This window comes from Nomascus leucogenys, chromosome 5, assembly GCF_006542625.1.
Source record: "Nomascus leucogenys isolate Asia chromosome 5, Asia_NLE_v1, whole genome shotgun sequence".
NCBI lineage: Eukaryota > Metazoa > Chordata > Mammalia > Primates > Hylobatidae > Nomascus > Nomascus leucogenys.
In genome coordinates this window covers 12,118,470-12,135,607 of record NC_044385.1, presented here as the reverse complement: position 1 = coordinate 12,135,607, position 17,138 = coordinate 12,118,470, and the positions used below count along the sequence as shown (strand labels likewise).

The window sequence follows — 17,138 nt, the reverse complement described above, 5'->3', positions numbered from 1 at the left end:
GCAAAATGCCGTCTCAAAAAAAAAAAAAGAAAAAAAGAAAAAAAAAGAAAAACAAAAAGAAAGAAAAGAATGTTTTCATCAACCTTACAACAGAGGAAAAGATAGGATCTATTTGTATTATAAAATTATCCCTTCTGTCATAAATGAGAGCTTCAAAACTGTCTGAGTGTTTACTAACAGATTATTAACTGCTTGACAGAAAACCCTCAGTGAAAAGAAAACATTCACTTGTTTAGTAATAAAGAGAAAGTATCTCAGAAATTCTGTCTTAGTTGGGACTTCTTAGAAATACTCTGTGGTATAATGTTAAGTAATTGTACAAACCAAGAGACTCAGGGTACTCTATTGATGGGCTATCTTACCTAAAATTACCTGTAAGAGCACCCTGGCAGCCAAGAAGCTCAAGTCTGAAGGATTCTATTGAGTCATTTATTCTTTGACTCCGCAATCATTTATTCAATCAGAGAACTTTGCTTTTTTGAAGAAGGTTAGAAAAAGCCAGTTGAATGACCATATATTAATATATCTTATTAAATAAAAGGATAGACTTTAAGCTCCATGCATGACCTCCACGTAAAAGGACAGTTTGTCTCTTCATGAAAGACAGAAAATATCCCCGGTTCCTAGCAGAGAGCAAGTGTCTAATTGTCACCTGAATGAACTAGTCACCTAGAACAAAACAGTCACCGATGAGAATAGCCCCCAAAAGAAAATACATAGCTCAGACTACTAGAGAGATATAAAAAGCAACGCATTTACTCAGTGGAGATGACAGAATTCTTTCTTCTATTTGGGAGTGAGTTGGTGATTGGCACATGACAGGTACCACCTAGGAAACTTTCTCAGGTTACACGCAGGGGAAGATCAGAGCAACCACACACCTTGGCAGGCTTGGCCATCCCCAGAAAAGCCTGGCAAACAGGAACAGGTGTAGGAGGAGCCTCCTGTGTAGATACACCGGGCCCGCTGGGGTATGTCGCAGTTATGAAGGCCAGTTTCACAGTAGTTGATGGGGCGCTGGTCCACGACAGCTTCAGAACAAAAGGTTGATGCTCAGTCTTAGGAAGTAAGTCCCCTGAGCAGGCCACATGCCCCTCCCAGCTCTATAAAGAGGGACCATGCCTGGACCCTAGACCTCTGGGCTTGTCCACAGCTTCACCTGCACCCCACTCCTCAGTGGGCTGGTACCACTGCCTTCACCATTTCCTCCCACCTGGGTTCTGCCTCTGATGGGTCTTGGCTGACTGACACCACGGTTTGTCATTCCACGTGGCTTGACTCTGGACCCCCAGTTTCACTCTGGGGGTCTGTCTCAGGCCACTCTCCAAACTAGATCCCCATCATGGGTCCCCAGGACCCAACTTTCCCTTCATCTGGATATGGGGGTGGGACATCTGCAGATGCCACACTTCTGATGGCAACTCTGTTAAGATTGCTTGGAGGAAAGGAGCTGAGACCTCCACGTGGTGTCTTCAGCCTTGGCCCACCCTGTACAGGTGGAACATTCACTACAAATGCCCAAGTCAGTCACCCACTTGCCACCAAGGAAAGACAAATAAATGTTTCTAAGGCAGGGACATAGATATGGTTGGAAGACTGTGAGCTTTTGGAATAGGCAGCCTTGGTATATACCAGGTACCATGGGTCAACCACATGGCCTTAGATAAACTGCCTTATGTTCTTCCCCCCACGCCCCCAACTCTCTCTCTCTCTCTCTTTCTCTGTCTGTCTGCACTTAAGGTAGGACAAACTGAAATCAATCTTAGCAAGACTCATGGAGGAGAAACATGAGTCCTCCTTCATCTGGGATAATCCAACTACCCAAAGCCTGCTGGGAGGGAATGATTTGTGTTCTGACATTGTGAGGACGGGACTCTGTCCTGGCTCTGAGTTCTTTTAGAAAATCAGAAGCAAAATGCAATGGTGCCTTAGGAACCCCAGAGTAACTGAACCAGCTGAAAATCACCCTGTAGACCTCAACCTTTGCCTTCCATCTTGAGGCAGCAGCACAAGATGGGGCATTATCAGCTAGCCTCTGTGACACTCACCTACTCCTCAGCCCTCCTTCCATGAGTTCTATCATCAGGACCCTTAAGAGAATCACAGTCCCATCTACTGGCCTCTCTGTGCTTGGCATACTGGAAGTTAACTGCTACAGCTTTTTGCCTAAGCCTGGGCCCTGTTCTTGCCTCCAGAGAAGAGCTGATGCGTGCCATCATGCCCTGCACCAAAATGCCCAGGGGAGGTGAAGTAGGACCTCAAGTTCACCACACTCCATATTCCAGCCCAGTGTCACAGGGCTCTGTCCATTCAGAGGGGTGTCTACGTCTTCACATCAAGGTGACTTATGGGCAAGCTGAGGCCCACCTTTCCTTCACAAAAACATGTTTTGCACATTTCAATTAACTGCAAAAGTTGGTTCCCAGTGGAAAAGTGAGTCATGAGTTTACAGAAAATGCCAAAGATGGAAGTCCACAAACATCCCTTCCCCGATAATGGATACCAGTCCTCATGAAAAGAGAATTCCCCCTGGCCAGCCCACATGCCCTGCCTGCGCCCCCAGCCCCTTGCAGTTGGCAGAGCACACCTTGCCCCATTTATTTCTTCACCTTGCCCCATTCTGACCTGCAGGGTAACCTTCCCAGCGCAGGCTTCCGACCTAGAACACTGTTTCAACAAGGAATTCCAAGAGAGATGGAATGACCACTCAATTACTCAGTGACAAGCCAGAGTTATTTCTTTGAATGCATGCAGGCAGACTTGGTTCTACAGTGAGTCTTCTCTCTACACAGTGAGTCTCAAAGGAGCCAATTAAAAGGGGCGAAGATGTTCTCCCTCAAATATGTAGGCCGGACGTGGTGGCTTACACCTGTAATCCCAGCACTTTGGGAGGCCAAGGCAGGCCGATCACCTGACGCCAGGAGTTCGAGACCAGCCTGGCCAACATGGTGAAACCCTGTCTCTACTAAAAATACAAAAATTAGCTGGGAGTGGTGGCGCATGCCTGTAATTCCAGCTACTTGGGAGGCTGAGGCAGGAGAAGCGCTTGAACCCAGGAGGCAGAGGTTGCAGTGAGCCAAGATCACGCCATTGCACTCCAGCCTGGGCGACAAGAGCAAAACTCTGTCTCAAAAAAAAAAAAAAAAAAAAAAGGAGGCTAAAGGTCAGGCGAGAGGACAAGAACCTGCCCGCAGCTGGCCTCTGTCCTCCTTGACAGCTCCTGAGGCACCTCCAAGAGCTCCATGGGTCACAGGAAACCAATGATCCAGTCTAATCACCTCATTTTACAGAAGAGGAACTGAGCCCCAGAGAGGCTGTCTTCCTCAAAAGTAAATGTCTGAAGCAGACATTTGCCCAGCACCTGTCTTGTACCCCACCCTACCCTCCCCCTTCAGTGAGTGTGGACATCGGGAATGACTGGATCCAGAAACCCAGGTCACCATGCTCCACACAGGTGTCCCAGGGTGGATCTCAGTTACTGTGCACATCATCACCCACGGGATAAAGTATCCACGGCCCAAGCTTGAGCTGAAGTGTAATGTAAATGGTATGGCCGTTAAAATTAAACTTTTGAATCTCCTTAGCCTCAAAAAGCAAAGAAAGAAATCAGGCCAAATACACAGAAATTGATGTTCTCTACTGAGGAAAAAAGAAAAAGAAGTAACTTTAGCAGAGTGAAAATCTCAGCTGTGCAGAGGGGACTGGCCTCCCTGAGCTCACAGATGTTTGGGTCACATTCAAAATATGAGAACTGCCTGTTCCCTCCCACCCTCAAGACACCACCTCACCCCAGGACCTTGGCTGCCTTACCCAAGCTTTGAGACAGAGCAAAAAGAAAACATTCTAGGGTTTAGTGAACAGTGAGGAAGAGGCAAGAAGATGGTTTGCTGACATGGTACAAGAGGAATCTGTTTTAAATTGGGAAGACATGTTGAGTTCAGTTGCCCGTTTGACATGGCACCCTCCAGACCTGGGAACAAGAATCTTGAACGACCAGGTCAAAGTGCAGCAGGAGGAAAAAGAGGAAGAATTTAAACAATCTGGCTGTTTGTGGCTGGCCCATCCTCATCATCACCAAAATCATCATTCAGCAACAGCATAATTAGCCTAATTAATAGCCGCAACTTACTTCAATAAGTCTAAGAAATTATGCTGCTGCTCATGGTTGGTAAAATTAAAATCCATAAATAGAATGACCCTAGTTGGAATTTTAGGTGTAACTCAGGTAGAATTCAATCTAAGGTAGGTAATGATACAAAAGTACCTATAAGGTGGTCCCTCAGTATGAACCCCAAGGCTACTAATTACTGGAAGAAACATGTCTAATAGCTTTATAGTTATTAAAAGCATAATGAAAATGATTAAAAGAAGTTTATAAGAGGCAAATGTAATGCAAAAGCTGGCAACAGGTGAGGCGATGGTATTACTAGTGTAGGCAATAATGCTGCTTACTCATTATACTGTGACTCTCCAGATAGTTGGAGGGCAGGGGCTAAGTCTGATTCATCTTTATAAGTTGCCCTTCCCGGCACCTTCCAACTTGACCAGACTCATTTTACCTGGGACCAGACCTTTTGCACAAGAGCTAATGCACACCATGTGAATAATGTTTTGAAAAGTTACCGGAGAACTTACCCACACACGTTCCCTCATCTGAAAACTGGTAGCCCTCCACACACTCGCAGCGGAAGGTTCCTGGGTGATTATTGCAGATTGCGTGGCTCCCACACGCTGAGGGTTGTTCTGAACATTCATCAATATCTGCAGCAAAATTTTTTTTAATGCAGGCTTTTTTTAAACCTCTTCAAACATTACTGACTATAATAAAATAGCATTTTCACCTAAGAATAGATCAATTTTAAAACAAAATGTTCTTTTTAATTTCTGAGATGGAGTCTTGCTCTGTCACCCAGAGCTGGGGTGCAATGGCACGATCTCGGTTCACTGCAACCTCTGCCTCCAGGGTTCAAGTGATTCTCCTGCCTCAGCCTCCCCGGTAGCTGAGATTACAGGTGTGCGCCACCACGCCTGGCCAATTTTTGTATTTTTAGTAGAGATGAGGTTTCGGCACGTTGGCCAGGCTGGTGTCAAACTCCTGACCTCGTGATCCACCCGCCTCGGCCTCCCAAAGTGCTGAGATTACAGGCGTGAGCCACTGCTCCTAGCCTAAAATAAATTTTCTATGTATCAAAAGTAGTGTTAAATATAGTTTTTGTCTGTGCATAACTGGAGAGAGTGATCCCCACGCCCTTCTCCTAAGGAAACGTGTGCTTCCCCCCCCCTCCTGGAGTTAATTGCTAAGCCTGGGTTCCCTGAACATGAGTCTGTCCCATTAGATTGCCAAATACATGTTACAAGGACACAGAGACACATCTCTGGACTCTGAATACTGACAGTCTCTGAATGTTAAATATACTTTCAAATACTAAACTTGGGAGTATATTTAAATATGCTATTATTTGAAAATATTACTTTCTCCATTACTGTTACAAAGGAAAGTTGGACAATTTACAGCTTAATTGTGAATTTTTGAATATTATGTAGGGCTTAATGGACTAAAAGGGAAGTCATTCACTCATGAGACTGTAAATGAACAAAAAGAGTGATGTCCTTTTATATGACAATACTACAGCCACCATCATGGGGTAATGTGGAGCAAACAAACATAGGCTTTGGAGATGGACATAGCTAGGTTCAAATCCTGCTTCCTTTAGCTACTAACTTGTGTGGTCTTGGGCAAGTTATCCGACTACTCAGCCTCAGTTCCCCCTTTGGTAAATAAGTATACTCCTACTCATCTTGAGGGTACTTCTGCAGATTACGGAAAATGGATGGAGGCCAGAGAAGCACCCATACTAACTAGAGATTCATCCAACACCGCGGTCATGGTGATGAATTCGGCTAACTCTGGGAACACGCCCCTCAGATGGCCGCCAGGCTTTGGGGGCCAGGCTATGGCTACCACTTGTGTAAGGCTGGTGGGCCCAGGCAAGAAACTGAGCTAACCTGTCATTCCCCCTGGTTATGTGGCCACTGATGGGTTGAAATGAACAGTTACACAAGGTCCTTCCCACGTCAACCTCATACTCAGAGTGTAGACAGCTACTTCTGGCATTTCTAAAACCCTGAAATGTGCATGAGGAGGGCCTCCCAAAGTGCTGGGATTACAGGCGTGAGCCACAGCCCCTAGCCTAAAACAAATTTAGACATGTTTTAGACCTAAAACAAATAAGACACGTTTCTCATAGTGGCCGAGACCACACAACTCTTCTCCCCCTCATAAATCTCTTCCCCAATGCTTTCATATGAACCTTTGACACGTGGGAGTCAAAGCCTCCTATGTCCACCTTCCATGTCCAGTCTAGCCAGGCCTTTGCTGGTGAGACAAATGTCCTACTGGCCTATTGGTCAACATTGCACAAGACAAGCATTCTTGCCACATCAGCCCCATAGTTTGTCCTGTACCCAGGCAAATACCCAAACCAAATGCTATTCAACTTTCAGAGATTATACTGATATGTGTGTGTTCTGTGACGTGTTTAAGACACAAGGTCTCAGGACTGAACCAGGCACAGCTGGAAGGTTCTGGAACAAAGCCCCTCCCAAAGCAGGCTGTTATGCAAGCTGGAGCTGGGGATGCTGTGGGGGAGGAGTGCACCCAGCACGTTTGGACTTCACAGCTCCATCCATCAGCTGCCGCTGCAACATGGGAGAAAAAAGGGGCTTCCTGTGTCCACTGCCTCTGTGCTGCAACTCTCAGATGACACTCCCAGCACAGATGTCTGGAAACATTGTACACATTGCAGGGCTCAGTGACTTAGACTGCATTGCCAAAGCACGAGAGCACAGAGCAGCAGTTTTCAATCAAGAAGACAGAGCAAAATCACAGGGGATCTTCTTCAAGCTCTGTTCCTCCCTGGGAACATTTACGCAAGGGGAAGCTGTGTTTTGAAAAAAGCTTCTGTGTGATCAGGCTCTTCTCTCTCGCCCTACCTGAAAAGCTATTGACAAATAGGACCTCAGGGCTGCTGGGATGATGGAGGGAATGGTTCCCTAGCACAACCCCCGCCTCCATGCCGGCTTACACATACACGCCAGACTAGACAACACCCTTTCTTAAGGGACAAGACCCTAGCAATTTCCGAGCTAATAGTCCACGGTCTTTGCAGTTTGGAAATTCTTCCTAATATATAATTTAAATCTTCTCTTCTAGGACCAGGCACGGTGGCTCAGGCATGTAACCCCAGCACTCTGGGAGGCTGAGGCAGGCAGATCACCTGAGGTTAGGAGTTCGAGACCAGCCTGACCAACATGGTGAAACCCCATCTCTACTAAAAATACAAAAATTAGCCAGGCGGCATGTGCCTGTAATCCCAGCAACCCGAGAGGCTGAGGCAGAGAATTGCTTGAACCCAGGGGACGGAGGTTGTAATGAGCCGAAATTGAGCCATTGCACTCCTGCCTGGGTGACAGAGCAAGATTCTGTCTTAAAAGAAAAAAAAAAAAAATCTTCTTTTCTATAAATTGAAGCCAGGTCCTTAACCCTTTTTTCAGTGGAAATTGTAAACTGGCAATAACTGTCTCTCATAACATACCACGGTATCTGCTAGAAAATGATGATTCTTATTTAACATCTGGTCAACCTCTTCTCTGGAAAGAGATTTCCTTTCACAGGATCACTTTCTAACTCAGTAAGAAAATCCTGGATCATTCTTGTCATTGCTGCCTCCTTTTTGACTTTTTTCAGTGGCTACTTTTCACATATTTTCAACAACTCTAAGTTTCTCCAATTTTTCCCTTTTATAAAGGCCAGGCTCTTAGAGGAGAAGAGTCTCATTACCAATTTTCTAAATGCCTTCTACATACTCAGCGATTACTCAATGAGAGATGAGCCAAAACTATCTCTATGGGCTCTAAATTGGAAACAGTGGGAGCCATCCTGCCATGGACCAGAGTGAATCACAGAGCTCTGTGAAATCCTCTCCAAATTACTGTGGAGGTTCACTGTGCGACGTCTCACCAAAACCACCCTTGTTTGGGGTGTCATATACCATTATATCAGCGCTGCACACACTGAGTCACAAAGGCTCATCCTCATTCTCCTCTAACGCACTTCCCAAGTCAAAATAACACATGAAGTGATCTGCTTAATGCAATTTCCTATTTTAAGCCTCATGTCTTGATGCATTAACACTTTAAGGCATGTTCTAGTGACCCAGAACAATAAGTGTCCTGACTAGGAATACCCGCATTCCACGGAGGTAATAAGTCAGAACAACCACTCACCACAGGACAAAAGCAAGTCTACATGTGACCACCTGTCTTCCTGGACGAGGATATCGGGGGATTTTCTAGGATGGTGCAGATTACATAAAGGATGGCTGGTTGTGCTCTCTGAAGTGAAGCACTCCCACTGTGGCAAGCTCAGGCACCAAGAGCAGAATTAGCCACGAGGTCACAGTTCAACAGCAGCAGACTGGGTTACTTCCACACTTTATTACTATCCAGGAGGCTTATGAAGTTGAAGCACGGCTGCTTAATGAGGAGGCATGGATCGGTGAGGGAGTCCCATCCCCACACGCCAGCCGTCTCATAGCCTGGGAGGGCTCCCGTTCACACGTACACACAGCATCATGCTGCTTTGAACTGGCCGGAGCCAATTCAGCCATTCAAGGCTGTCAGGCTCTTTGCAGGAAATACTGGGAAACGGATGATTGTAGGTGAGTAGGCACTATGTCCCCTTCCTAGTGATACATTACCAGGAAGGTGAGTCTCAGACTGAATTCTACCACATATACAAAGCTATCAGCAAGCTGGCCAAACATTCAGCCTGCACTATGCGCACAAGTTCCTGCCCTCCAGTATTTCAGACACCCTGACAGGCACCTTGCCTGAAAGGTTCACTATGAAGCCAACACCACAAGGCCCTGACAGCAGGATCTTCTAACCTTCATGTTACATCAGCACACCAAATCTGCCATTAGCTGCGGCTGCTGGATTCCAGACTTCAGGCATGATTCCCAAATTCTGAGACTGCTGGGCTTGCCAGATTCTTATACCTCGGTCAAGCAGGGGTAGAGGGAGCTGTTCATTTTTCTGGCCAACTATATGTGAACACACTATTCATCCCACCAGGGAAGCTTACAGCTAGCATTCCTCATGCTCATTAGTGAGCCCTCTCACTAATTGCAGACTTAAATAGCACTGCTTGAAACACTTGGCATTCTTGCCCTTAGTAGTGGACTGACTTCCCCTTGGCAGTAGATTACAATTTAGTAACAAACAAATATCAAGCTGCCTACATGAAAGTATTTGAACTTAAGTTATAAATAATAAAATAACTGCAACTAGAAGATGGAGCAATACGGATGCTTGAGTCAGAGACTTGTGTTCAAATACCATTTGTCATGGCTCACTTTAATGAGCCTCAGTTTTCTCGTCTACAAGAAAAGAGGGTTGCGAGGCCAAGGCAAGTGGATCACTTGAGCTCAGGAGTTTGAGACCAGCCTGGGCAACATGGAAAAACCCCATCTCTACAAAAAATACAAAATTAGCCAGGCATGGTGACACACCTGTAGTCCCAGCTATCGGGGAGGCTGAGGTGGGAGGATCACCTGAGCCCAGGAGGTTGAGGCTGGAGTGAGCCAACATCGTGCCACTGCACTTCAGCCTGGGCAACAGAGTGAGACGCTGTCTCAAAAACAATAAAAATAAAATAAAATAAATAAATAAATAGAAGAATGAAACTCACACCCATTAGGATGGCCCCTATTTTTTTTTTTTGGAGACAGAGTCTCACTCTGTCACCCAGGCTGGAGTGCAGTGGTGTGATCTCGGCTCACTGAAATCTCTGCCTCCCAGGCTCAAGCAATTCTCCTGCCTCAGCCTCCCAAAGTAGCTGGGACTACAGACACCTGCCACCACGCTCGGCTAATTTTTGCATTTTAGTAGAGATGGGGTTTCACCATGTTGGCCAGGCTGGTCTCAAACTCCTGACCTCATGATCCATCCACCTCGGCCTCCCAAAGTGCTGGGATTACAGGTGTGAGCCACCATGCCTGGCCTCCTATTTTAAAAAACACAGAAAACAAGTGTTTTCAAGGAGATGGAGAAATTGAAATGCTTGTGCACTGTAGGTGGGAACATAAAATGTTGCAGCCACTATGGAAAACATCGTGGTGGTTCCTCAAAAAATTAAAGATGGAAAGGCTAGGCATGGCAGCTCACGCCTGTAATCCCAGCACTTTGGGAGGCCGAGGCAGGCAGATCACTTGAGGTCAAGAGTTCCAGACCAGCCTGGCCAACATGGTGAAAGCCCTCTTTACTAAAAATACAAAAATTAGCCTGGCATGGTGGCAAGCACCTGTAGTCCCAGCTACTCACGAGACAAGTAGGGGAATCATTTGAGCCCAGGAGGCAGAGGCTGCAGTGAGCCAAGATCACGCCACTGCACTCCAGCCTGAGTGACAGAGCAAGACGCCATCTCAAAAAGAAAAAAAAAATTAAAGATAGAATTATCATATGATTCAGCAATCCCACTTTTGAATATATACCCAAAAGAACAGAAAGCAGGAACTTCAATAGACATTTGCACACCCACGTTCATAACAGCATTATTTGCAATAGCCAGAAGGTGGAAGCAACCCATGCGTCCACTGATGGATGGATAAACAAAATGTGATATGTACATGCAATGGAATATTATCTAACCTTAAAAAGGAAAAAAAATTCTGACACATGTGACAACATAGGTGAGGCTTGAGGACACTGTGCTATGTGAAATAAGCCAATCACAGAAGAACAAATACAATATGGTTCCACATATGCAATCGTTAGAATAATCAAATGCATACAGACAGGAAGTGGAATGGTGATTGCCAAGGACTGAAGGAAGGGGGAAATGGGAGTTGTTGTTTAATGGGTACAGAGTTCGTTTTGCAAGATGGAGAGTTCTGGAGATGGACAGTGGTGATGGTTACACAATAAAATGAATGCATGCAATGCCACTGAACCGTACACTTAAAAAGTGTTAAAATGGTATATTTTATGTTATGTATATTTTACCTCAATCAAACAATTAAAAAAAAATTTTTTTTTTTTTTTAAATCCATCTCGTTAGGTTGTTGGAGAATTAAATGAGATGATGTTTGTGAAGCACTTAGTTCAAACAGCGCCTGGGTAAATTATAGCTATCGTTATATTACTGGTGTTATCATTAACAGCTCTGACTTACACCTCCCTTTAAACCTGTGCATTCTTAAGATGGAGTGGAGTGTGGCCTTAGGAATCCTACTCTGCTGCTTAATCAGATGAAAGAATGGGCCAGTACTCCCGAGTTTACCCATGGGAGCAGTGAATGTGAAGCATAAATAATTCAGGCCTGGCATGTCCACCAGTATTTATCTCATCCGTGCTTCCTTGCTGCACCCAGTTCTCTGGTTTACAGAACCTGGATGCCTCCTCCTCGCCTGATTTCCCAGCCCCAACAAGTCAGAATCAAAGGCTGTACCATAGCAGGTCCGCCCGTCTCCTCGGAAGCCAATGGAGCACTCGCAGGTGAACTGTGTCCTGGGACCAGGGCGACAGGCCGCGTTGGTGTCACACCCATGAGTGCCGATGTAGCAGGGATTCTGAAGAGCATCAGGGGAGCCTTCTGTGAGGACAGAGACATTGGAACCAAGTGAGTCTTCAGGAGCTCTTGCAGGTTTCCTCCTTCCACAGAAAGTCAAACACAACTGGTGAGCAAGAAGGTGATCACAGAAGAGCAGAGTGGAATGGGACACCAGCCCATTCCTGTGTTGCCCTGGGGCAGGACCAGCATGGCCCCCTCCCTGTTTTTGTAAATAAAGTTTTATTAGCAACCAGCAACATCCATTTGTTTATGTATGGTCTGTGGCTGCATTTGTGCTACCACGGCAGAGCTGACATGTCGTGATAGAGACTGTATAGCCAGCAAAACCTAAAATATCTACTGTGTGGTCCTTCACCAAAAATGCACTGACTCCTGATGCCTGGAGCCACAGTTACTATAGGAGGGAGAACGCCTACCTTCTTTCTGCTTCATAAAGTTAAAGTGAGGACAAATTAATTAGCTGGAGAAATGATTTGGATATGGAGGAAGAATCAAAGACAACTGAAAAAAGGGAAAGATTTTAAGGCCCAGACAAGACCCCAATTACACAGGACCCCTGAGGCTTAAAGATATGGACAAACGTGAAGTCTGACACTGGTATGTCACAAAAGCTCCCTAAACCTCCGCTCCTTCCCGACAGCTGGGAACGCCCACAGACCAGACCACGGTACCAGTGATGTGCAGTCACAGGGCAAGCATTTCTTTTAGGCTGCCTCCCTAATTTTATTTTATTTCCTCAGGCACTAACCACACAATTTCTTTTTCTTTTTTTTTTTTGAGATGGAGTCTCGCTCTGTCGCCCAGGCTGGAGTGCAGTGGCGCAATCTCGGCTCACTGCAAGCTCCGCCTCCCGGGTTCACGCCATTCTCCTGCATCAGCCTCTCCGAGTAGCTGGGACTACAGGCGCCCGCCACCACGCCCGGCTAATTTTTTTTGTATTTTTAGTAGAGACGGGGTTTCACCGTGGTCTCGATCTCCTGACCTCGTGATCTGCCCGCCTCGGCCTCCCAAAGTGCTGGGATTACAAGCGTGAGCCACCGCGCCCGGCCTTCTTTTTTTTTTTGAGACAGCCCTGCTCTGTTGCCCAGGCTGGAGGGCAGCGATGTGATCTTGGTTCACTGCAACCTCCGCCTCCCAGGTTCAAGCGATTTTCCTGCTTCAGCCTCCCGGAGTAGCTGGGATTACAGCCACACACCACCACGCCTGGCTAAATTTTGTGTTTTTAGTGGAGACAGGGTTTCTCCATGTTGGCCAGGCTGGTCTCAGGCAGTCCTGGCCTCAGGTGATCCGCCCACCTTGGCCTCCCAAAGTGGTGGGATTACAGGCATGAGCTACCATGCTCGGCCCTACAATTTCTTTTTGCCATTGTGCCTGGCCCTACAATTTCTTTTCTGTCTGTCTGTCTGTCTGTCTGTCTGTCTGTCTGTCTGTCTTTTCTTCCTTCCTTCCTTCCTTTTCTTTCTTTCTTTCTTTCTTTCTTTCTTTCTTTCCTTCTTTCTTTCTTTCCTTTTTTTTTGAGACAAGTGGTGGGATTACAGGCATGAGCCACCATGCTCGGCCCTACAATTTCTTTTTGCCATTGTGCCTGGCCCTACAATTTCTTTCTTTCTTTCTTTCTTTCTTTCTTTCTTTCTTTCTTTCTTTCTTTCTTTCTTTCTTTCTTTCCTTCCTTCCTTCCTTCCTTCCTTCCTTCCTTCTTTCTTTCTTTCTTTCTCTCTCTCTCTCTCTCTCTCTCTCTTTCTTTCTTTCTTTTTTTTTTTGAGACAGAGTCTCACTATGTCACCCAGGCTGGAGTGCAGTGGCACGATCTCAGCTGACTGCAACCTCTGCCTCCTGGGTTCAAGCGATTCTCTTGCCTCAGTCTCCCAAGTAGTAGCTGGGATTGCAGGCATGTGCCATCATGCCTGGCTAATTTTTGTATTTTTAGTAGATACGGGGTTTCACCAGGTTGACCAGGCTGGTCTCAAACTCCTGACCTCAAGTGATCCACCCGCCTCAGCCTACCAAAGTGCTGGGATTACAGGCATGAGCCACTGCACCTGGCGTACAATTTCTTTCAAGGTTGAATATTAAAGCGTTTTAAAAGCCCTGCCAACACCAGCAGTAGCCTTAAGAGGGCCCACTCTGTAAGGCACCTCAACAGGTTAGCATTCTGCACTTTACTCTAAATAGAATCGTGAATAGGCCTTTGGTTAGAAGAACAGACAGGCAGCTTTTCCAAGAATCAAAAATAACAAGACATTCTTTTTTTCCTGCCAGAAGATACTTTAGCATAATTTTCTTCTATAGACTGAGAGTAAGAGACCAAAAACAATGTCAAAGAGTGGGGTTTTAAAAATGCATGAGCACCCGTGCCCAGCATGAGCTGTGTCCCCTTACCCCTCACAGGCCCGATAGAGTTGCTGAGAGCATAGCGCAAGATCCTCTCCTCCTGGTTGTACAGGACGAACACGCTGTCCACCGAGAGCTGCTGGGTGCTGGGCAGGGCTGGCCGGGAGTCATCATGGATGCATTCCTGGAAGGTGATGGTCTGGCGCCACTGGTAAGTGTAGACGCGTGAAGGAGATGCCCCATCTCGCTCCGGCTCAGTCACTGTGTACTCCCGGGTGGAGGAGGAAGTGATCACTGCAGAGTGGGAAGGATGGAGGGGACAAGGCAGGGAGACAAAGGGAAGATGTTTAAGGATGCAAGAAGCTGAATCAAGGGCTTTAAAGACACCAGTGGCATTCCCTGCCCATAAGGCTACCAGATGACAGATCAGACAGAACAGCCTAAATAAGACCATTTGTTTGTATTGAGACTCATTCTGTGAAATACCTGGATTTCCCATATGATCATTGGTATTATTCGTATTATGTAAATTTGTTGCTTTTCTCATCAAGTGGTTCTCTGTAAGTTTTGAAGACTCCCAGAACTAGAGATGAAGGTCAGGTGCAGAGGACACACACTTGGAAAGAGACGCCCCTGAATTCACACTTAGTACCACTTACAAGCTGTGTGGCCACCGGCTGATGACTCAACATCTTTGGTCTCAGTTTCTCATACAAAATAGGTCAAGGTGAGGATCAGACCAGGTAATGTATGTACAATTTCTGGAATCAAGCAGACTAATAGTAAGATAAACTACCATTTACTCAGCATTTACTCTGTCACAACGTGCTAACTGCTTTATATTTATATAGGTTATCTCAATTACGATTCAGTAAATGGTGATTTCTTTTTCTTTTTTTTTTTTTTTTTTTTGACACAGGGTCTCACCTTGTCACCCAGGCTGGAGTGCAATGGCACGATCATGGCTCACTGCAACCTCCGTCCCCTGGGTTCAAGCAATTCTCTCACCTCAACCTCCCGAGTAGCTGGGACTACAGGAATGTGCTATCACGCTCAGCTCATTTTTTTTAATTTTAAGTAGAGCCGGGGTTTCACCATGTTGGCCAGGCTGGTCTTGAACTCCTGACCTCAAGTGATCTGCCTGCCTCGGCCTCCCAAAGTGCTGGGATTACAGGCATGAGGCACTACATCTGGCCAATAAATGGTGATTTCTACATACCGGTCTAGACCAAGCCGTTCTGCAATACCAAAAAAATGAGATATTAAATGAGTTTCAGTAGCCAGGTTTGGAAAAATTACTAAAGCACCGTGAGCAAGCCTGAACAGAGGAGAGGAGAGATAGTCCTCCCCACTCAGAAGAGGGCCTGCTATGGCCCATACGACAAAACCCTCAACTTCCTGTTTTTTTAAAAAAAAGCATAAAAGACTCTTTATATCTTTGTGCTCTGCTGCAGTTTGCTCCATAATAGAAGCATAAAAGCCAGAGGATAAATAAAAGATCAGTGTAAGCTGCCTCCTGTCCAGCTCCCACACGCCAGAAAGGCCATTCAGCCTCAAGCTGGCTGCAACTGTGGTCCTGTTGCTCATTCCTCCTCTTCTTCACTGTCTCCCAGCTCCCCAGGAGAACTCAACCAAGCCACAAAACTCCAGTAATTGCTTCAACCTTTCTGAACAGCAATTTAATGAGAGCCTTTAAAAAGGTGGCCAGGCACGATGGCTCATGCCTGTAATCACAGCACTTTGGGAGGCCTAGGCGGGAGGATCATTGGAGGTCAGGAGTTAGAGACCAGCCTGGGCAACATGGAGAAACCCTGTCTCTACTAAAAATACAAAAGTTAGCCATGCCTGGTGGTGGGCGCCTATAATCCCAGCTATTTCAGAGGTGGAGGCAGAAGAATCACTTGAACCTGGGAAGCAGAGGTTGCAGTGAGCTGAGATCACACCGCTGCATCACAGCCTGGGTGACAGAGCAAGACCCCGTCTCAAAACAACAACACCAAAAAAAAAAAAAAAAAACCCAAAGGGGTTCTTAACCTGGGGTTTAATGACCCACATATGAGATCATGTTCATGAATATTATTCAGTGGGTCTCTACATGAGCAAGACACCGTCTCAAAAATAAAATAAAATTAAATTAAAAAAATAAAAAATTCCTATTGTTTGACTCAACACTTCTATTTCTAGGAATTGAGTCTTAGAAAAGAATCAGAAATTTGGCCAAGATTTATGATTAAGACAATCATTTCAACTCATAATAAGAGGGGAAAATAGAAGCAACCCAAGCTTTAGAAAGTAGAATGGTTTGAATTAATAGCCATCCAGTAGAATCATACAGATCCTTAAGAAGTGTTTTGAAAGACTGCTTAATGAGACTACTAAACATTCATGATTTGACATTAACTGTAAACGTGAAGATATAACAATGTGGTATGATTGCAATTTTATTTAAATAAAAACTATAAGCCTGGGTAACATGGCAAAACCCCATCTGTACAAAAACTTAAAAATTAGCCAGGCATGGTAGTGTGCCTGTAGTCACAGCCACTCAGGACGCTGAGGTGGGAGGCTCACTTGAGCCCAGGAGGTTGAGGCTGCAGTGAGCTGAGACTGCGCCACTGCCCTCCAGCTTGGGCAACAGAGTGAGAGTTTGTCTCAAAACAAACAACAACAACAAAAACTATACATATCACTGTGTATCCACGTTAAATTTCTCAATTTTGATAACTGTACTGTGGCCTTGTAAAAGAATGTCCTTTTTCTTAGGAAAAACAAATGAAGTGTTTAAAGAATGATCTATCATGATATATACAACTTATTCTCAAATGGTCAGTATACATATATATATATATGGAGAGACAGAGAGAGAGAGAGAGAATGGTAAAGTAAATGTGGCAAAATGTTAACAATTGGTGAAGCTAGATAAATAGTATATGAACATTTTTTGGGCTATTTTCAGTTTTCACGTAAGTTTGAAATTATTTAAAACCAGGCACCAAATGGGGAATAAATGTAGTTTTTAATAGTACATATAGATGTGGCCGGGCGCAGTTGCTCACACCTGTAATCCCAGCACTTAGGGAGGCTGAGCCAGGCAGATCACTTGAGGTCAGGAGTTCCAGATCAGCCTGGCCAACATAGTGAAAGCCCATCTCTACTAAAACTACAAAAATTAGCC

General features: G+C 45.5%; 1 protein-coding gene across 1 annotated transcript in view; it reads right to left on the bottom strand.

Annotated features, from left to right (window-relative positions):
• Positions 1-17,138, bottom strand: part of NID1 (nidogen 1) — an 89,212-nt gene that overhangs the window by 37,150 nt on the left and 34,924 nt on the right. Inside the window, exons 8-11 of the mRNA XM_003267296.3 lie at positions 14,012-14,257; positions 11,510-11,653; positions 4,636-4,761; positions 882-1,031 (exon numbers count right to left, since the gene is read on the bottom strand). Coding sequence (XP_003267344.2) covers positions 882-1,031; positions 4,636-4,761; positions 11,510-11,653; positions 14,012-14,257 — 666 coding nt within the window. The remainder of the gene's footprint in view (positions 1-881; positions 1,032-4,635; positions 4,762-11,509; positions 11,654-14,011; positions 14,258-17,138) is intronic.